At 38.2% G+C, this 22,762-nt stretch overlaps 1 protein-coding gene across 1 annotated transcript in view; it reads left to right on the plus strand.

Annotated features, from left to right (window-relative positions):
• helz (helicase with zinc finger) overlaps window positions 1–21,506 on the plus strand; it is a 49,775-nt gene extending 28,269 nt beyond the window's left edge. The window contains exons 19-33 of the mRNA XM_080880164.1: window positions 289–407; window positions 1,310–1,455; window positions 3,421–3,568; window positions 5,270–5,453; window positions 6,566–6,794; window positions 8,191–8,470; window positions 12,616–12,661; window positions 13,122–13,309; window positions 13,569–13,770; window positions 13,901–13,987; window positions 14,146–14,655; window positions 15,274–15,532; window positions 15,739–16,393; window positions 17,409–17,703; window positions 17,848–21,506. Of these exons, the coding sequence (XP_080736290.1) occupies window positions 289–407; window positions 1,310–1,455; window positions 3,421–3,568; window positions 5,270–5,453; window positions 6,566–6,794; window positions 8,191–8,470; window positions 12,616–12,661; window positions 13,122–13,309; window positions 13,569–13,770; window positions 13,901–13,987; window positions 14,146–14,655; window positions 15,274–15,532; window positions 15,739–16,393; window positions 17,409–17,703; window positions 17,848–18,191 (3,692 nt within the window). The 3' untranslated portion in view covers window positions 18,192–21,506. The remainder of the gene's footprint in view (window positions 1–288; window positions 408–1,309; window positions 1,456–3,420; window positions 3,569–5,269; window positions 5,454–6,565; window positions 6,795–8,190; window positions 8,471–12,615; window positions 12,662–13,121; window positions 13,310–13,568; window positions 13,771–13,900; window positions 13,988–14,145; window positions 14,656–15,273; window positions 15,533–15,738; window positions 16,394–17,408; window positions 17,704–17,847) is intronic.
• The last annotated feature ends 1,256 nt before the right edge of the window (window positions 21,507–22,762 follow it).

Below are 22,762 nucleotides of genomic sequence, written 5' to 3' on the forward strand. Positions count from 1 at the left end.
AGATTTTTTTAAATTAATAAGTAATGGAGTCAACATTACAAACAACAGAAAACCAAAGATAAACATTTTATTTAAGATCAACATTAGCCTAGAACTGTTGACAGTGTTGACTTGATGTGTGTCCACTTTTCCACTCAACGAGAAAGGTCAATGCTGCAAGTTCTTCACCTTTATGCTCTTATTAGAAAAGTATATCGTAATAAGTGGGAATAAAGAGCAATTTTGAAGCAGTGAAATTGTAATATATGTACAGGTGAATAGATATTTGTGTCTTGTCTGTTTTGATAGGTTTGTTCACTCATATCCTATTGGATGAAGCGGCCCAGGCCATGGAGTGTGAAACCATCATGCCTTTTGCTCTAGCTAGCAAGACAACCCGCATCGTGCTGGCCGGAGACCACATGCAGGTAAACAAAGACAGTAAGAATTCAACTTTGAGCTTGTAGAAGCCTCAAAAGTGGCCCTTTTTAAAGACTAACTGTATCTATACTGCTTTGTGAATTGCTATATAATAACAACAACTACATTATAGTGTCTTGGGGTCTCAAATGCTTGAAGAGGTTTTTCTTTAGCCCAAAGTCAAAACACTTAAGGAGATGGAACAAACTACAGATGGTAGCTGGGACATCAAGGAATAGTAATACCATTTTGCACTTTGCTTATTATTAGGTTCTTATCTGACCTACTTCAGAAAACAAAGGAACAGGCAGCAGCTACTGTGGCTCTGTGGTTTTAGAGACCACTTCAACCACAAAAAACAAAATATAAACTCATGTCAGTCAAGCTTTCTAAGCCAACACAAGGAATTAAAACCTAATTTCCTCGTCTGCTGGTTTTAAGACGGTGCACAGGATTACCGGTAGTGAAGTGGATGAAGATGCAGCATGAGTTGTGCTTAAATTACTTGATCTCTCTATTTCTTGGAGGAAAGAAAAACAGTATTAAGACGCAGTGTCCACCAATGCATCCATATGTTTCTTTCCCAGTCACACTCAGCTTTCTTCTGTCGACTTTCCTGTCCTGTATAGATCACTACAGAAAGTTATCATCATCATTAATTTACATTACAATCAAACACTGTATACAATTTCACTGACTGTCAGCAGTAAAATGTCACTTGCCAATAACAAAAGATTTATTTAGATATTTGGTCAACACGGAAAAGCTTTGATGGACTTCATTAAAGAGGAAAAATAATGAAGGGGAAGTGTGAAATATCTTGGGTGTAATTTTATAACTACCATAGCTTTCCTTCACTACTACTACTACATCTTTTTTTTTCCTTTTTGTCCTCTCCTTCAATTTCCAGCTCAGTCCATTTGTGTACAGCGAGTTTGCACGGGAGCGCAACCTGCACGTGTCCCTGCTGGATCGACTGTATGAGCACTACCCCCCTGAATTCCCCTGTCGTATTCTCCTTTGTGAGAACTACCGCTCTCATGAAGCTATCATCAAGTAAGTGCCTGCTTTCCCTTGCTACCTTGTCTTGAGTACTGTCTGAAGAGGCTGAGAGGGATGGGGTCTTAAGCTTTACTGAGTGAATATATGTCAGACACAAGCTGACTTGTGCTGCAATTTCTCAGTTAAACTGACCTGGTGATTTTTGCTAATTACTGAGACATTAAGGCTTTGGCCAGTCGAAAAGTTTGTTCCTCAATCCAAAGGGACCATGTTAGACAGCAGGTGGATAACTAGACAGTTAACTGTGTTGCTGCTCAGGGAACCAACTCACCTGCTAGCTGGCTCAGTGTTAAGCTCTCCACAGCCATGCTGGTGATCTGTCTCCATTGCTGTGTCCTCCTGCTGTGGCTCCATCTTGCAGTAAAAAGGATTTGTCCTTTGCAACTTTAATTACTCTTGGCTGCCATCAAAATGGAAAAATAACTCATTTCTGGAACTCCATAACCAAAATTCTTGCAGTCTTTTCTTGCTGTTGTGTTACTGTAACACCTTAAAAATGAACTGCTACCCCCCATCTCAACACAGGTACACAGTTATTTATTTATTATTGGCTTGCTGCCTGACATCATTACAGAAAAATAAACCTGCTCTGCTACCATTTGCTACCATTGGTAAGTCTGCTGCTTAGTGTTGTATGTTGCCAGAATAGTGCCTCATTCATCTTATTAAGCATAATACAGCATGATATCCATGATATTATAGTTTGAAGGAAAAAAGGAATAACTGTCTAAGCCATGCCCTTTGGCTGTGTCTATACACAGTCACATCACTCCACAGGTGCACAGTGGGGTAGCGTCATTTATCTGAAAGCGATTCAGTAGAAAGAATTCTAGGACCAACTTGTGCCCACATATGTGTATCTGGGTTTCAGACCACTTAGCTCTTTACTTCTTCTTGTTGTACTTGTTTATTATCCCAAAATAGTTTAACTTAAGATTTATGTTAGCTGATCTACTGGTCAGTTTCTGCTCTACAACACAGTCATAACTACTGACAGAGACTGCACCTGCACTTTTTGAGACTCAATTTTGGGCAGCATAGTTACACGTTCCCATGTTCTGGGCCTGGTCCATTTTACCACCCTTTTTCAGTTACAGATCTTTGGTCTAGCAGTCTTCATCCATTATGGCTTTCCTTCACTGTTCAAATTGGACCTCATAAACAGCTACATGTGTAGATGATCACATTTACATAAATTTAATCTTGGTTTAACCATGGTTTGCCTGCCAGTGATCCTTCTTTGATCATAGAGAGCTTGGGTTTCCACTGCAGTGGCATCCTTCTATTGGGCTTAACTCTGTTGCTGCTATAAAATCACAAACAGCCTCATGCCAACTTCATGCTCCCTGGATCACTTTAGAAATCAATACTAGTGGCAGACAATTAGAGAGCAAGTACTAAGATCACCTCTCATCAAAATGTTTGTTTAATTTTTATAATAATAATAATAATAATGGATACTTTATTGATCCCCATGGGGAAATTACTTGTTTTTCTCTGCATTTGACCCATTCACTCAGTGAAGCAGTGGGCAGCCCACTAAGCAGGCGCCCGGGGAGCAGTGTGTAGGGACGGTACCTTGCTCAGGGGTACCTCAGGGTACTTATACTTTAAGTTGTCACTAGTACTGGTAGTATACACATTGTACCCATGAACATGCATACTCTGTACATAAGGCAAGTTTGTATTGTCATTGGGCACAGTAGAGTTTCAATACTGCTCCATTTTGATCCAAACACGTTTTGACGATCATGACAAAAGTGAACAAATACCCATCCTTATAGTAAAGCTTAATTTCAAGGAATGCATGAATCATATATGCGGGACATGTGGTTCACGTTAATATCAGTTTTTGTGAACATATATTTGAAAAATTAAAAACAATTACCAAGATCAAGCAATTGTCCTCCAAATTCATGTCACTCTTTTATTTTTCCTTTTCTTCTTCCCTTCGTAAAGCTACACTTCAGAATTGTTCTATGATGGGAAGCTAATGGCAAGTGGGAAGCAGCCCTCCCATAAGGACTTCTACCCTCTGACCTTCTTCACAGCAAGAGGAGAAGATGTCCAGGAGAAGAATAGCACTGCCTACTACAACAATGCTGAGGTATGGCCGGGGCACTTGTACATCTAAAGCCTTCAAGAAATATTTTTGGTCTTATTAACATCTTATGGAAATAATGTGGTTCAGTTTAAATAATTCAAGGTGTTAAATAAGTGGCATAATGACCCCCTCTGGACTGGTACTAAATGCAACCCAAAGCATATTTAAACCAGTTTCCTGTGTTTTATGTGTATAATTATACTCGCTGTGTATTGGCCTCTATGCACTTCTAAAACATATAAACTGCTACTCACTATGGCCCCTGAACTCCACCTATTTAAACTCAGAGTGCCGTAACTGAGCTTTGTGCAAAAGCATGTTTACAAAAAAGGATGCTTTGTAAAAACTCTAAGATTCAGAGATAAAAAAAAATTAGTTAAAATAAAAGATCAAGAAATGGTTTCTTACCAGTATAGTTGCCAACTTCACACATTAGCTGGTTAGAGTAATATAATACAATACAAAAATAACTAAAAGTCGAGTAATCTTTGGCAGTAAAAAATGCACTTTAGCCTAGTGTCTGATTTTTACAGAGACATAATTATGCATGATTGTTAGATGTGGACCTATACACTCAACATTCTGTATTTGAATTACATAGAAATTAAAGTTGTTACCAGTCTTTGCCTTGGCAAATCATTGCAATTTGTCACGCACATTGCCTTTTATTCCTGAGATGAAACCCATAAACTCAAATGTGATACCAACTTAGACCTACATTAAAACACATGAAGCATAAATTACTGAGTCCGAATTTTGGATGGGTTCTTATTTAGGTTTTCAGTGGACCCTAAGCCTTTATTGTCATGCTCCAAGCAATTAAAGCAATGATCGTTCTTGTTCTCAATGCCACATTAATTACCTCCTGTTTGTTTGATATAGTACCCATGGTGAAATAGTATACATTGAGTAAAACACGCTCATACATCTTATGTCTGTTGTGCAAGAGTCTGTTCAAAGCCTCTACCCTTAGGGCTAAGCTCAGTGAAAATTGAAAAATCAACCACTTCAACTTTAATAACAGAATTCTTAATTCTAAAATTGTAACTTGAAAATTATTTCCATCAAAGTTTGCCAGTTGTAGGAATTTTTAAACTTAAAGATGTGGCAATATCTATCCAATAGTTTATTTTTTTTAAACAACATTTTTAAATACACATTTCATGGGGTCTTCAAAATGCTGCAGACACAGCAAACTGTCACAGTTATGGTTTTATCGTGAATGTTTGGTTTCTTTTCTGTTGCTTTGGAGTCTCATTTCCTTAAAATTTAAGTTTGGATTGTATATAACTGAATCACAGTTTTACCAAGAAGGCACACCTCAGCCATGGTAGTTGGGCTAACTTAAAAAAGGAGATTTTTAAGCATTTCATTAGGCATGAGTCCAGATCAGTATTGTCAGGTAGCATCACCTTAGAGTGGTTGTAGAAAAGATCAGTCGTGAAGGTGTTGGAGAATATAGCTCAGTCCAGTTATTTAACATTTTACTTTTTATTATTTATTTATTTGTCAGGACTGATGCTTCATGTTAAAATTGTATTTTTAAATGAATATTAATTGTTTTGCAAGCCTGTGTTTAGTTTTTACAGTTACAGCTATGTTATAACACTTATGTATGTTTATTTTGTAAGTGGGATACATTTTTATTTAAAAAGTTGTTTAAAGAAGACCCTAAATCCAAATGTCTTGATTGTCTCTCCAAAGGTATTTGAGATCGTGGAACGGGTGGAGGAGTTGCGCAAAAAGTGGCCAGTGGCCTGGGGGAAGCTGGATGAAGGCAGCATTGGGGTGGTGTCACCATATGCTGACCAGGTGTTCCGCATTCGTGCTGAGCTACGGAAGAAGAGAATGCCTGAGGTCAGCGTGGAAAGAGTGCTCAATGTCCAAGGTGAGGAACAAATATTTACTAGCACATCCTGTGCTTTGTGTGTCATGTGTTAAGGTGATACATCTCTATGAGTAAAAAGAAAATATCTTAAATTAATGAGCTGATATTTTAGGATGGCTTTGGTAGTATTCTATGTTAGCAAGTGTTAAAACATCATCGTAATTAAAGATATCTATGGTAAGGCATTCGAAAAGACAAACAATATAAACAAGTTCAGAGCATAAATCCCTAAGCAGAAATGCTTGATTCTGTGAAGGTTGTCTCCTATTTTTCTCTTTGAAATGTTGCTTAAAATGAAGGAGACAAACTAAACAAATGCCTTCAATCTTGGGTGTAGCTCGAATGTATTCATATTGTGTCTCACATTATGAAATCAAGAAGATTTCATAATATGATTTGTACAATAAGTCTTTTTTTCCCCAAGTCTCTTTTCTGTGTCTGTCTCACGCAGCTTTCATTTGTATCACATTCAGCTGCTTTCCACAGGTCATTAGCTCCCTCATTAATCATACATGAAACACATGGACACGGAAAAAAAGTCGAGTTAGTGGTTAGTAGTTGAATTTAACAGATTTACGTAATGTTTTTCAATAGTTTCTTTCAACAGGCAATACAGGTATACTTATTAATAAACATTTATAAACACGGTAATTACCATTCATTCAGGTTCCAGTAATATAATAAATGTCACATAAGCTACTGGAGAAATTTATTCGGCCACAACTTTAGTTGATTGTTGATAGTTGGTTGTCTTCGGCAAGGTCTTGTAAGCTATGAAGTTTTGCCTTTTTTCTCCTTTTCTGTGTTTTGTTGGGGTTTTTTGTTTTGTTTTTTGATAGTGAAAGAGAAAAGTTAAATTGAAATGGAGAATAGCAAGTTCCTAAAATCTTCTTCTAATAATTATTTTGATTTCAAATGGGTTACTTTTTTTGTTTGTAATATTTTCTGTTGTCATACTGTTATGTCTTGCTAACATATCTTTTTAAATAAATCTTTTTAGAATTTTCCAAAGATCTCTGTTCTTAAGATTTCTGAGTTTAGCATTTTTTTTTTATTTTTATTTTTTTTTTTAAGAGGGCTTAAAAATGTTTTATTTAAAAAAATATTTGCAGGCAAACAGTTCCGGGTGCTGTTCCTTAGTACGGTGCGTACACGGCATACCTGCAAGCACAAGCAAACGGCCATCAAGCGCAAAGAGCAGCTGGTTGAGGACTCAACAGAGGACCTTGACTATGGTTTCCTGTCCAACTACAAGCTGTTGAATACAGCCATCACCAGAGCCCAGTCCTTGGTTGCAGTTGTGGGAGATCCCATCGCGCTATGTTCTGTTGGGCGTTGCAGGTAAATATAGCCTAATTAATATTTTCATATTGTTGGTTACTAATAATTTTGTCTGTATACACCAGCACAGTGCATTTTAAATCAGACTGCCAAGGTTTGATTGAAATGCAAAGTTTCAGGTTTAATTAAAACTACTATATTAATGGTTTAGGAGTTGATCATTTGGTAGATAGTTTGATAGTCAGATAAATTAAGTGCATAAAAGTTGTTAAGTGTCGAGTTTGTTCACGTTTGAATATCTGCTTATTTTTCACCACAGAGAGAGCAATGGCGTACTCTGATAAACCATAATTGGGTCACTACTAGCTGCCAGATCCTCTCTGTACTATTTGAATCTTTTTAACCCACCTCCGCAGCTGTCTCCATAGCAGCTGTAGTTTGTCTTTGCTTATGTTTTGTTTATGCTATTATGCAAACAAAATGTCTAAGTCAGTGTAGTAGCCAGCCAAGCTGTTATTCAATATTTATATATTTTTATTAACTGAACAGGTTAAATGATTGCCTCTACCTGCAAGGTGTTGTAGTTTTAAAAATATTTTCTGATTGCCACTCAGTTCACAAACGGCAACAAAAACTCTGCACTTCTTTCTTCCTAATGAGAGCTGAAAAAATACAGTCTGCACAGTTGGCAGAATAAGTACCATTTTCCTTTTCTATTTTTTCTTTTAAAGGGTTACTTACTCATCATTTAATCAGATTAGGACACAATCGATAGCCTGCCCAACATTTCCCTCATAGCAGTTCCCATTTTATCCTAATGTTGACACCTACTTGACTGCTAATGATACAGCTACTCCTACAGCACAAAAGTTTGTTTTTGAAATGTAAATGTCTTATATCGCCACATTCTTTTGACTGCACATTTCAGGACAGAAGAGAACTAAAGTCAGATGACAAATTAAAGGAGAAAACGGCTCAAAATGCTTTTAGTAGGTTTTTAGGGGGTTTACAATGACTCTTAACATTAAGTGAGAAGTTGCCTCAAGCCGTGCCAGCAAAATGCCAACGACAGTATAACAGCGCCACCAGGTTCCTCACAGTTCAAGGGTTTAGGGTTTTTCTATTAGTTTGTTAGCCATCTTTTATAGACAGCTGTTGTTTGTTTTAATCATACCAATGGAAAGCATTGTGTTCTAAATAAAGTACACAATGCTTTAGAAAGATTTTTCCTTTTCCTCGTTTTCCTTCTTCCCTCTAGTTTTTCTGCACTGTGCACATGCCTCTTTGCTATAAATAGTTGTGATATTTTATGTTTATCCCCCAAGTCATTTGTAACACTGGCAGGCAAAAAAATTCAAATGATAATCCATTAAACACTCAATTCAAATAAGAAACAATACCAGAGACTAGAAGAAAATCTTCAACATTTTTTGTTTTTGTTTTTGCCCACTTCCAGAAAATTCTGGGAGCACTTTATTTCCATTTGCCATGAAAACTCGAGCCTACATGGCATCACCTTCGAGCAGATTAAGGCTCAGCTGGAGGCCCTGGAGCTCAAAAAGACCTATGTCCTCAACCCATTGGCTCCAGAGTTCATCCCTCGTGCCCTTAGGCCCATGCAAGGACACCATTCGTCTTCACAGGCCCTCCATCCCCACCATCATCCACATTCTCAGCATGCACAGCCAGCCTCCAACAAGCAGGGCCCCCAGCAGCAGCAACAGTCACCTCCTAAGGTAAGGTGTTTTTCAGTGTGGAGGGCAAAATGGAAAGAAAAAATACTGCATTTCTATTTTTTTCATAAGTAGTTTGAATAATAATGATAATGCTGATGGTTGTTATAAACAGAGCTGAAATGGTAACACTTTAGGAAAATGCAGACACCTATCAAATTTCACCAATGTGTCATGTCAATTAAATAAGTTCATAATTTAGTTACTTTATCAATAAAGAAATAGTCAGAATTCACATTAACTAAACCTGTGGTAGTCTGTGAAGTTTCCTGAAGATGTTTCTGCTGTCATCCTCTCATTGGATGAGAGGTGAGATATAAAACTTTTGTGCTGCAGCTGCTGAATGTCATAGTAACACAACCCGCTTCCCTGCTTGGAAGTGATTTTGAACTCAACCATTGGAAACACAGTGACCATTTGACATGGTAAACAGAGCAAAGTCTAAGAGGACTGAATTTGAGCTGAGAAGCATAATTTGTTTGTTTGGGTTTTTTTGTTTGTTTTTTTTCCTTGCTTGTGGAAAATTGACATCCATCACTGTCTGCATATTGCTGTGTATTCCCATTGTCATATTTATGGCTCTCTACCTTTAACATAAGTAGGCTTCAAGATGATTAAAAAAAAATGCAATAAAGACAGTTAAATATGTCTGTGAAGGTTCTCAGTCATCCAGGTCATCGTAGTCATTGACTGAGAACCTTCACAGACATATTGCCATACATTTTGGGAGGAACACCCTTCAACTGGTGCGGGAGTATGAAAGGGAATCAAGGAAACTAGCGGATTATAGGAACCATCTCCGTTTCAACCTAAGATGTAGACAAAGCAGAGTTGTTACAGAGCAGACTTGATTCTACAGAGAGCACAAAATCACCTTTTAAGTGAAAGGATAAGACAAGTCCATTTCACCATAGATGCCCTCCAGATCAAGATCAGTCAGACCCTGCAGGAACTGGAAATCCTTCTACCCTCTCCAATCTTAGAAGAGGTTTACAAGTTTGTGGACAAGGCTCAGCGGGCCCGACACTCTAAAGGAAAAGAAAGACAACGCAGGAAATTTCACACCTTGCTTTCAAAAATACACACTCCTCATCCCGAACCTACACAACCCAGAGAAGAAAACACACCTGATGCCAGTCAGGAGAAATGGGTTAAGAACTTTTCAGACAGGATTCTCACTGAACCTGAAAAGAGAGTATTAGCCAAAGGACTCAATTTTGCCATTTCTCCACAACAGTTGCCCATAGTGGACCTCATCACAGCCACAGAATCTGCCATACGGATTAATAAATTATCACAGACAGAAGCAGAGCAAATCAGGATGAAAGTCTCAGCCACCCTCTCCAGTGCCAAAGTCCCTCCGTCCAACCTCACAATACAGGAAAAGAAGGCCGTCGCTTCCCTGAGCAAAGACCACAACATCACTGTTTTACCAGCTGATAAGGGAAGATGCACCGTGGTCCTAAACACTACAGATTACCATACAAAGATCACTACTCTCCTCAGTGACAACAATACCTACGAAGCCCTAAAGCGAGACCCCACAAGCAGCTACCCTTTGACAAAGACAGTTAAACACTCATACAAAATTAAATACAAAATTACAAAAAAAAAAATTGGCTCAGTTGGATTTTTCTTCCACTGACTATTTTTTAACCTAATATGCATGCAGAAATAATTATTATTTTGTCACATTTATTTATTTATTTATTTATTTATTTATATTTTTTATATTATGTTATTTGTTGTCATATTAATAATACACTGTATAGTGATATTTGAAAGCTAATTGTTTATACTATATATGTGTTATTGTTTGTCTCAGAGGGCCTAGGGTGTTGACAGGTTTTTAGGACCCATTTGCGTAAGAAGAATCTTAAATGGTGTAGAATTTTTTTTTTTTTTAATGCTAATCCAATATTCATGTTAGGTAAGAACACACTGGTTTATCAAAATAGAAAGCAAATTATCAGAAATAAATTGAGTGCTACCTACTTTTATAGAATAAAACTTATAAAAGCTTTCCATATGTGGATGCAAATCAAATATCTGAACAGATGACTCAGTTTAATTTTCACCACAGGAAATAATTTTATGACCAGTCCTTTTATTCCAAACAGAATATTAGCATAACCTGTTTGGCAGAAGATCTGTTAATTGTTTAGGTCAGGATGAAATGTCTGCCTCGCCTCTGTGTCTGCACTGAGGTAAAGGTTAACGAAATCACCACTGCTGACAACCTGCTGCCATCACCCACTGGGCCTAATGAGCTGGAGCTCCGCAGTAGCAGCCAGCTTTACAGACTCGCACACTTCTATTTGCACAGTCATACTTACAACTATGCTAAATATGCAGATAAACATTTGCAATTACACCATTATGCAGAATGTGCTAAATATTCTATATGTATTTATGCACAGTTTGAGTTTCATTAAAAGGTCAAATCTTTTTTTCTGGTGTCTTTGTACACAGTGTAGACGCTACACATATCGTTCTAATTTATTTCATAATGACAGTATGCCCTGCAGTGGATTCTGATGTTGGCTTGTATTCGACTGCTTCAGTGCATCATTTTAACATCCGTTGCTGATGATCAGTATTTTTCTAAAACTTAACCTCCTGACTGTTGTAGTGTTGTTAGGATTCAAGTCTGAAAGCTACAGAGCACATTTCCACAGTTTGATTATTGTGTGGGGAAAAAAAATCCACTCTTGGTTGATGTTTATCAGCATGCATCAATGAACACAGAAAACTGTAAAGTACATTGTGGTTAAAATCATTTAAAACTGAAGCATTGTTGGGCATCCATTTTGCCAGAGACATACTGTATGCTTCACTGAACTTCAGATTGCTGTTTTCTGATGCAGATGGTGTTTTTCTGCAAGTGTGCAAGACTGATAGTTGTGCTCAAATTTGCCCCATGTTAATTCCCTTACTAAAAATATGTTTATGTCGGACATTTCTTGGAAAATTCCTCCTTTTCAGTCTTTCTTGCATGCCCCGCCGGTATACCTAGGATTTCACAGTACAGCACACTGCCCCTGTACTGACAGATGGATTGTGCTATTGTCACTAATGAAGCTTTAAGCTAACAAACTTTTTGTTTACCTTTTGTCAGAACTAAGAGAACATTAGGTTACATGATCTAATTTCAGTCTTCTGGATGAAGCCAGTAAATGTTCATCAGTGGTCCCTTTTCATTCTCAGCAGACTCCTGCAATCTGGGAAAATTATTGTACAAGATATCATGTTTAACACCTAGTTCCAGAGAACATTTTGCAGCAGTGAATCTGTGATTGGATCAAATAACTGCCCTGCTAGACTATAGGCACCAGTTTCAATCCAGTGTCTGGCATTGCTCAGTTGATGTTGCACAATGAAACCGTGACAGGGGAAGCTGCTTTGCTATCACATGTCAGACTCTAGTCTGTTTTAAGAAAGGGATCCTGCTTACGCTATACAGAATTTTCACATTTGCTGTGCTGTTGTAATATGACTCAGTTCTGCCAAGTCTGCATTTTACATTCCATTGCCGCGTTAAACCATTTGAGTGGAATAAATATATTAGATATCTCTCCTGTAGTTTATTATGGTTTGGTTTAGCTGCTTCTCTGCGCAAGCTGGCAGCCTAGCTACAACACAAGTGTGGACATATTTTAGAGATCCATAAATACCCATAAACATTGGCTTTGCTGTGGTTAACACAGCAAGACTGAATGAAAAAGGCTTTGGCAGACTGTGTGTGCGCTAAACTCCATATTTCAGTTGGCACTTTTGCTCTTTTCACAATGTTATTTCAGCGTAGCTTCTGTAATGTTCTGAATTATACATTTATTTTTATTATAACTGTCAAAATTGCTTGTGCTTCGCTTTAGTGTTTTCCTTGTATTATGATGACTAGTCATTTCCCTTGTATATCATGTCTATCTAAGACCATCATAGCAAATCACACTGAATTGCTGTTAGCATCTTCCTCCTTTAAGTAAGCTAACCCACAGTCATCTACTATTTCTGTTGCATTACTGATTACATTAATAGCAATAATAATTCTCATTCTCCATTCTGTTTGTTTTCTACCAATGTGATGTGAGAATAATTTTCTTTTGGCACATTCAGACTCTTAACCTTTGTTACTGATTGTCTTGCAGGGTAAACATGCAAACCACACAGAGCATCTCCCACCTGAAGGATATGGTGAGTATAGCCTTTCTGCTCTTGATTTTCTAAATATTATCTTACCAGAACAGCAAGGAAACAGAAAGACAATAACACAAAACTAACTGTGTCAGTTGTAGTTAGTGAAGGGACAAAGGACCGCAAAAGAAAAAAGGCTGGCACAAGTTTAAGTATAACAATGCTTGTTATTTGCCTACTAAATAACAATATAAATGTGAATTGTAAACCCATATTTGACAGCTTTCTAAATCATTTTTTCTGTTATAGTGACAGGTGATATAATAAACTTGTTAAGCACTGTCTTTGTTTAAGCCTAAATAGCTATAATTTAGAACCAGAATCTAGAAAATGAATATTATTTAAGAAATGCTCCCACAGATTTACTTAATATTATTATTATTACTACAGATTTACTTTTGAATCTGACAACAATAATGTCATAAGAGTAAAGTAATTTACCAATTTTACTTCTTTGCAGTCCAACCAAACCCAGCAGTGTTGATGGGGAACCCTATTCGGGCATTCACACCACCTTTGGGTGGCACACCAGCTGGTATGGGCAAGTCACCTAGTCCTGTGCAGAGGATAGATCCGCATACAGGTGCCAGTATCCTCTACGTTCCAGCTGTATATGGTGGAAACATGGTCATGCCCATGCCCCTGCATGTAAGTTCACTGGTGTGGTGTGTGTGTGTAATATTGTATTTTAAAAAGGAACCTATAAAACTGTTTGCTTCTTTTAGAAAAGTGTCAAAAAAACGCACTGCAGATATCTGTAAATGTATGTCCTTACTATTTCAAATAAGTTGATCAGTTATTATGGTCACAATGATAGTATTAAAAATAACAATAGCTCCCCTGCCTGATTTCTGTGTACCACAGGAAAACATTTTATTGAAATGTATTTATTTTCCTTCTCCCTAAGTTGCCCTGGCCAGGTTACCAGAATCGCTTTGCTGTGGACCCTCGCATCATGGGTCATCCAGCAGCCATGGCTTACAACTTTAATCTGCTGCAGCCACCAAATAGAGGCTCCCCCATTCCTTATAGTGGGGTAGCACACCCCTCTCCTCTAGGACTAGCCCAGCCGAGCCCAGACAAAGAGCCTTCTGACCCCATCAGAAATGGTTTGCCTTGACTTTCTATTTCTAAATCAAGAGATCAGTTAAAAACTCTAATCCAATTTTATGCCTTCATCTAGCAATGTGGAAATGGCAGTGTAAGTCTTTTTAATTTGTTTTGTTTTTGACGTCTTAGGTAAATTAGAAGGATGTTCAAAGTCAGAGCAGAATCATCTTCAGACACCAGAAAGAAAAAACACAGACATGAAGGAAAAACAGGCAAGTTGTTGACATTTAAATGTTTCTTTTTTGGGTTAAAAGTAATTTGTCCGTTTTATTTGTACCCAAACCCAAAACATATTTTGCAAAAGCAGTGATAAATTCCTTGTACAACTTATGGTGTTTTTATACCAGTGTTTATCCTTTTTTTTGTCTAGGGAGATTTAGACTCAGGCCAAAGTCGAAGTCTGGATTCACAGACAGAAAGCCTAGTTGGATTTCCCAATCCTCTGCTCCACCGAAAAGACCCCTCAGCTGCCCAAAGACCTCTTAATTTCCAACTTGCGCCACCTAGTACACCCTTTCCTTCAAATCCAATCAGTGGAAGAACCTTCCCCCAGCAGTATTCAGTCACTAGGCTTCCTTATCGGGTTAGCCAGCCTCAACACCCAGGGATGGCCCAGCAAAATCAGCAGCAGCAACAGCAGCTCAGTCCTGCCTACACTGGTGGAAGCCATAATGCGTCTTTTTTCAGTGGCCCTATACCAACTCACAGACCTGTCCAGTCCCCGACTTTGAATGGGCCAGACTCTGGAGGAGTAGAGGAGATGAGTAGCTCTGTTAGGACTCCAATGGGCCACCCAGGAGGCCACCACTCAGGCCTGTCACAGCATAACAGGGTCAGCAGCTTTGGGGATGAGGGACAGGATGGAAACCCAGGAGATGGTTTGGGTGAGTAAACACTATATTTACTAGTAATTTAATTTTAGTTAGCTAATGAATTGTGTTACAAAGGAGGGAGCTGAATCTGATGATGATGGAAAATTAGCATCTTATTATTTCTACTTAGAATTTTCATTTAATTTGAGTCTGAGGGATTTAATTCATCTCTTTATTTTCATATAGACATTTTTTCAAGAGATTCTGAACTTGGTAGTCATGTATTCAGAGATTGTTCTGCTTATGCAGATGTTGAAGTTTGTATAGTATCCTGCTCAGGATTGAAAGGTGCTTGCACGTTCAATCAGACTGGTTCTGTTCTCCTCAAAGAAAACTTTCTCTGAACTTTTAAAGCAACAATCTCCATGGTTGAGATGTTAGGAGATTGTTTGTCAAATAGTCAAATTTCACATTCCTTTTTTGGATTAGAATGTGCAGCTTTCATATGTTTAAAAATATGAAAGGGTAAATATTTGATTTTGCAGTACATTTAATATATTGAATATTTATTCATAGAGAATCTACTTAAAGGTATTCTTAACCATGCTGTGTATACTAACCCTGCAGCTCATATAATTATGCAGAATACATGAATGACTCCAAAAACTAACCAGACCATTGCCCTTTCAGATCTTCAGGGACCCTTGGCTCTAGAGGCCCTTAGCCAGCAGCAGCAGCAGGCAGCTAGGCTGGGCCAGTGGGGGGAGGCAGCAAGCCCTTTCATCCAGGCCAGTGTTGCCTTTCCTCTGCCCCAACAGCTTGCCCACCTTGCTCAATCCAACATGGCTCGCTTTCCCCATCAGCTGCTTCGGGCAGGTAACTGGGGCCTTAGTTCCAATCTGGATGATGAAGCTGTTCCTTCTGCCTCGACCGGGCCAACTTTCAGCAGGTTAGACTGGGCACTAGTATGTTTTATAGTCATCTGTAATGGTCTACTAACTTGATCTCATAGAAATATTATAGGTTAAATATTGGACTTGTACTTTTTTTTTATATCATATGTTAAGTACAATTAGTTTTTTTTTTTCTTTTGTTTTAAAACAAAATACATAGTTCAAAAAAATAAAAAAAAAAGTAAACAATTTTCATTTCTAGGTATCCAGGTCTCTTGAGAGAGATGGCTCCACAGGAACAGCCAGAGCCCAGGGAAGCAGTTGAGATGCAGCCCCCACCTCAGTCTCGCCTCCTCCAGTATCGCCAGTCCCAGCCCCGTGGCTCGGGTGACCCTTCATCCTCTTTAGGTGTCATTTCCAATCAAGCTGGCCCTTTTCCATCAGGACTCTACCCCCATGACACAGGTCGGGATCTACTGAATGAAAACCTTCTTAACAGCCAAGGTCTGCAGCAGCACCCAGGGAATCCCCTGTACAATACTGGTAGCTTTCCACATCAGCCACCAGCTCAATCTGCCAGCCCCCCTCCTGCCCAGGTCAAATACCTTCTGCAAGAGGCCCAGTGGCCCCATGGTGGAGCTACATCAGTGAGCCCACCACAGCAGAACCCTCTGATGGGGAATCAGGGCCACGGCCTTCCTTATGGACTGCCCATCATGGCTCACCCTAGCAGGCAGGAGCAGGTTCACCTGATGCAGCTTCACCATCAGCACCACCACCAGCAGCAGCAGCAGCAACAACAGCAGCAACAGCAACAACAGCAACAACAACAACAAAATCAAGGTCCAGATCAGGAGCCCTACCACCCATTATCCCCCAGAACATCAGCAGCCACAGCACATCACAATGTAGATGAGGTAAGGGCTCTTCATTAATGTGGTATTCAATAATATTTCAGTGAAATTAGCAATGAGTCTGAACTGCCTGAAGTAGCATCTCTATGCTAAGGTTATTCGTCCAAAGCAACAAAGTTAAGGGGGCACAGCTAAAAGTGAAGGCACAAAGATCCCGTTCATCCAGTTACTCCAATTATGGGCGGTGATGCCCAGCAGACAGCTGTGGGGCTACAGCTGCTTCTGTCAGATCACTTGTCATCAGATCAGTCCTACTCCAACTTCTAGTATCCAGATAGATGACTTATTAAACGAAAATCTGTGCAGTTGTTTTAATGTTGGAAATTAACTCATTCACTGCCAGCCATTGGCAGTGAATGAGTTAAACCCATTGACTCATTCACTGCAATTGACGGCTATAGACGTCAATGGCAGTGAATGAGTTAATGCCTAGAGAAGAAAAAAAATTGTATTGCCTCAGGCTCTAAGCATTTTAACATGGGAGTCTTTAAGGATACACTCAAACTTGAAGTACCAGAGGTTGTTGCTTGGTGTAAATATCATAAATAATACTATTTGGGAAATTAATTAGTAAGAACATTATGTAATGCTAATTAACCATATGGTCATATTAATGGTAAGCCAGTATTCAGCCAAATCAAGTTATTAACTGAAACGCTGTTTCACTCTTACTGCTCGCTGCTTTCTTAAAGTAGGGATTTCAAACAGCCCCGGATTATAATACACCAACAGACAATGGTGGATAATTGTGGGCTTAAAGTTTTGTTTTTAAGTCACCCAAATTTTAACTTACAAACAAATTAAAATAAAAATCAATATGGAAGATGTGTTACTGTAATGCTGTTCTACAAGAAGTAGCTAAACTAAGCAAGGTCTGGAAAAGGTTGTTCTCTCTTATTACAACACTGAGAGCATACATTCACTTTGTTGTCAGTCACTGGGAATTTAAACCAATTGAATACTCTTTGTAGTCACTATATATCACCTTCTGACCTTGTTTTTGTATCTGTGTTTACAGTATGAACCCAGAGGTCCAGGGCGGCCTCTTTATCAGCGCCGTATCTCGTCCACCTACCCAGATGAATCATCTCCAGCCAACACCCACAATACCCTGTCACAGCAATCCCAGCCTTGTGCATCAGATACCCAGGACCACCCTCATCCTCACATACAGCATCATCAACACCCACACGCCCCCTACAGCTATCCTTCACATGACCACCTCTGGCCAAGTAATGGAGGCGGTCCGGGTCCGTTTCAGAACATTCCATGTAACGGAGCCGGCACGCTCGCTCAGCATCGGGACCTTCTAGGTAAATCTTTCTGTTTTCAAGCCCAATTTCCTCTTCACTTGATTATTTGGATTGTTTTGAGATAGTTGTTTATTATATATGCTAAATTCTGTGTCCGTGTCTCATTCACCTCTCATAACCTTTGGCTGCCTTCCCATATGACAGCTTCCAAGGCCCTTCGTCAGGCAGAGGAGCATGCAAAGGCAGAAGCCACAGGAACACAGCAGACACATCCACACTCCCTCAACTCCCTTCAGCATCAGTTTCCTCCTCTCATGCCCAACAACAAGCAGCAGCAGCCTCAGCCTCCCACCGAGCCCAGCGAGGGGGCTCCAAATTTAGGCAAACAGCCTACCATGTCCTACGCGAGCGCTCTTCGCGCTCCACCTAAGCCCCGGGCAGTTCGGCCTGAACAGGTCAAGAAGAATAGCGACCCCCTCTCCCTCCTACAAGAGCTGAGTATAGGAAGTTCAAATGGTAGCAATGGGTACTATTCCTATTTTAAATGAGTGTCACTTCTCCCACATAAGTGAATAAGTAATAATTTAAAAAAACAAACAAAAAAAAACAAATAAAAAAGAAAATTATAAAAAAGGTAAAATCATTTCTAAAAACACAAAAATTGTGCAAAGTGCATTTACAAGTTGTTTCTATCAGTAGGTTGGTTTTATGCATTTTGTTTCATTTAAACTTTTTATTTTTAACAGTCATTTTTTCCCTCCTATTTCACATATCTGTGAAGAAAATAAGTATATATAATGAATGCATTACTGGTATATATACATACTCATTATGTATATATGAATATATACTTATATTATCTACACTTGTATATGTACGTAATGCTAAAAAAAAAAAAAAAAGCAAAAAACAAACATAAAAAAACAAAAAAAGCTCAAAAACAATGGTGTCTGTTGGTTGACCACTTAGCTCCCGCTTGTATTTTTCCTTATTGAAGTTGTTTTGCGAAATAAGTATGTTTTTATTATTTTTTTATTCCTCAGTTTCGAGTGGACATTACTTATTGATTTTCATACTACTGTAGATGTAATGGACATAAGCTAAGTGGTCAACTGACACAGAAACTACATGGAACAGTGTATAGAAGTAGATAAATTTTGCTCTAATATGTACATATAAAGAAAAAATAAAAGACTGAATCGTATGCCACAGACATGTCCTTAAATTCCTGCATCATGCTAGATTTGCAATATGAGTTTTAACGTTTTGTTTTTCCTGTTTTTAGCTTCTGATCTTTAATTCTTAGACATCCTTACCTGGGAATCATCTTCAGTCATTTTTAGTAGAAAATGTGATTATTTATGGGGGAAAAATTACAAATATCGATTGCATATTTTAGCTTTTACCAGCTTCAACATCAAAGCAGCAACAACTGTTTCATTCCTCCTCTCTTTGCGTTAAAGATCAGAGAACACCATCCTTTTCAGTGATAAGATTATCCTAGACTGCTTTGCTTGTGGCTGACACGCAGTTACATGAATTCTTTGTTGTTGTTGGTTTTATTTTATTTTATTCTTTGTTTAAGACCGTCATTGCATCGTGGACTTACTTTGCAACTCTTGTCCAACAGTATGACATTGTTTCAGTATAATTACTGGAGTGAAATGGTTTGTTTGTTTGTGTTTTGCTATTGGGCAGAGTTCTGTTTTTATTGTGTTGTTTTGTTTGAAAAGGTTGCAGTACTCTGAAGGCTTGTGTAAGTGAAGAAAGGACAGTGAGGTCAGAGTAGTGTGTCTAACAGGCAAACTGAGAAGATCTAGAATTGCAGTCAGATGTTTTTGAACACACTAAATTATTGGTCTTACGTATGTTGGAACTTAAGAGTAAACACCCTGAAATGTTGTAGGTGTGACAACTTTTTTTTAATATATATATATATATATGCTTCTTTATTTTCTTTATAATAACAATGAATAGAAAATTGCCCAAAGTTGATGATAGACCCGTTATGTTAACCTGATCTCAGATGATTTGCCAGTTTCTTGCCACTTAGTTTTAGGCCAGAATGTCCAAAGGTTTTGAAGTCCTTAGGAATAAATATTACTTACATCTTTTGTTGTTTTGTCGCAAACATTGGTCATTGATCATTTCCAGTCCTGCTCAAAGTCAGCAGCTTTTCCATGAGCTGGGTATTTTGGAAATTCAGAGTATGTAATATCAACCTTTTAAAACTGCTGAATGAAGAGTAACATAGAACTCGCTGTTCAGAAACCTTTGACTGTTTTGCTTGTAGGGTGTGAATATAAAGAATGAATCGGAAATATTGGGTTTGCTCCTCGTGGTTCACAGAACCTTTTTATTCAGATTAGATATATTAACGCTACTGCAGTAGACACGTTTCATTCTCTTTAATCTAACTGAAATTGCTCTGCTCATGCTTTGCATTTCACTACGACAACATTTTTCTATATTTGTAACACCTTAATAAATTACAGGATGAATCATGCCGCTGAGTTACTCAAAAGGAGTTGACACACAACAGGAAGACACACGTACGTGCACATGAATTTTACTTGAAACCCAGCTGATTTGAGACATGTGGAAATGAAGTATAAAAAGATGCTCGCACACTGTATCTGCCTATTTTATTTAACAAAAAAAAAAAAAAAAAAAAGCGACAAAGCAATAGTGACAACAGTGGTCCAGTGCTCAGTCCTGTCATGTAATTCATGAATTGTTAACACATCACTGCCCCATCTGCAATTTGCTAAAAATAATAAATCGTTCTGCTGTTTCTTGGCTTCCACATGGTAGTTAATCCCTCATAAATCTCTCTAAAGGTCACTTCCTCAGAACCCCACTGCTAATAACTTTGTTTTCAGCAGAGAGCTTCATACACGGTATGGTTTCATTTTTGTCACATTCTAGCTCAAAGGTCCAGATTTTTTGACTTTGCAGAGAACACATACTTGTAAATATGCATTTTCTAGGTATTTACAAACAAGAACTTTGGGAACGCCTCAATTTTGTAGAAGCTGTTCAAAGAAGAGGTATGCCCTTTTTAATTATGCAAATTCACAAAACAAAGAATTCTAGAAATGGACAACAACAACCCGGTTGGTAGTTGCAACATCTTGGAACTTTTTTTTTTGTTTGTTTGGGTTTTTTTTTGTTGTTGTTTTGTTTGTTTTTGTTTTTCTCTTAAAGATGGTGTCTGGCTTATTAGGCAGAGGAAACATTGTGTTGCAGCTGTTACAACTTCTTTCACTGTACAATGTGTATTTTTAAGTACATGTTGCTGGATTAGTCCTTCCCTGTTTTCTCACCACTTCCCAAGCTGTACAACAATCAAAATGGATTTGTTTTTAAATGTGAAGTCTTTTTCTTTTCTTGCATGTTGAGATGATCTGGCTGGTTTTTATCCCTGTTTTTACCAGTTTGTATTGATTTATCGATGGAGGAAAAAAAAGAAGAGAAAAAAAAAAAAGCTTTTTGTTTAACCTACAGAGTCAGATTTTGGTATATTATTTGATGTGTACAATAACTTGTGACATTATCAACAAATCTATTATACTATTTTACTAATGTGTGAATCAAATATGTAATGGTCATGTTAGGTTTTTTTGGTTTAGTTTGTTTTTTTTTCTTTCTGCAGTTAGTTGGCAGATGTGAAGCTGAGGTTGCTCCCTCGTGTGTATTAAATTTAAAATACTGTGTTTAGGTGATCTGTTTTCCACACAATAGTCGCTGGCTGGTCTCTGAAGTTGTGCAATACTAATATTTCACCACTTCTATTGATACAGTTTTGGTCTTGAAGCAGAGGAGATCAAGCCTTTTTGTTTGTTTGTTTGTTTGTTTGTTTTTTTTAAAGAAATGCTCATTTCTTCTTTTTTTTCTTTTTCTTTTTTCACAGCTCCCTGTCAGGAGTCTTTCTTTTGAAAGGAGACAATAAAAGCACTGTCTTGTGTGTGTGTGTGTGTGTGTGTGGTTAACAGTTTGATTTCACCTTCCAGAAATCACAGTCTGAGGTGTGTATTTAAGTGGGGGGGGGACAAAGTGAAACCATCGTGTGTGTGTGTGTGTGTGTGTGTGTGTGTGTGTGTGTGTGTGTGTGTGTGTGTGTGTGTGTGTGTGTGTGTGTGTGTGTGTGGGGCACACTGAATGGGAGCAACCTTTTGCCCAGCCAGCAGAGAGCACTGTGTTCAGCTTTCTATAAGCGCCATCTTTTCCCGTTATCTGTTGGCTCTCCTCTGTTCTTCCCTCACTGCAGTGAATCAATGGCTCACCGGTCCTCCCAGCTTCTCAGTCCCATTGGTTCCTTACTCGTGGGTACAAAACAATGGATAGATCTGTTTTGCTCTTCTTCATTTCAGTTGGTGGTGGTTATGATTCAAGGATTTTTGACTGTGTTTTAAAGGTTTATTTTCTTTTGTTTTCTTTTTATTTGTTTCTCTATTAAAGTGTTTTTATTGAAACTGTTTGAGTTCTGTTTCTCTGTCTTCTGAATTGTTGTGTAGTTGTGCCACCTGGGTCCAGATGGACCTTTACTGCATTAAATAACGCGGTCCCAGATAAGTTTTCCACAGCATTTCAAGATTGAATTTTTATTACAAACCTATAAAGCAGTATATAACAAACACACTCAAAATCTAACGCATTCCAAACGTTGTTACTGCATGCCTCATTCAGTGAAAAAAACACTAGAAGTACAGGAGGTTCACATCAACAGCTGCCTCTATTTTAAACCACTGGATCTTTTTTTTTTTTGAGTGACAATACAACTTTAAAGTCAAGTCAAAGAAAACTTATTTTAAAAGTAAATAAACAACTGGATTCTTTCCTCCTCCGTGCAAAGATGGATGCAAGGCTGACACAACAATGACAGTGTGGTTCTTCAGATACACCACATGTCAGCACAAAACGGTCTGAAATATGAACTCCTTGGTGCTCGAGTCTGTTTGCACAGAACAGCAGCCATTTCGTGAGTGACTTTGAGAAAAGTAAAAACAAATATTTAAGAGCCTTTCGGTGTGTCACATAACGTCAGCAGCTATATAACCTGACTTCTTTTTATAATGTTGTATTTAAAAAAAAAAAAAAAAAAAAAAAAAAAAAAAAA

Source organism: Rhamphochromis sp. 'chilingali' (genome assembly GCF_963969265.1).
Source record: "Rhamphochromis sp. 'chilingali' genome assembly, chromosome: 4".
Classification (NCBI taxonomy): domain Eukaryota; kingdom Metazoa; phylum Chordata; class Actinopteri; order Cichliformes; family Cichlidae; genus Rhamphochromis; species Rhamphochromis sp. 'chilingali'.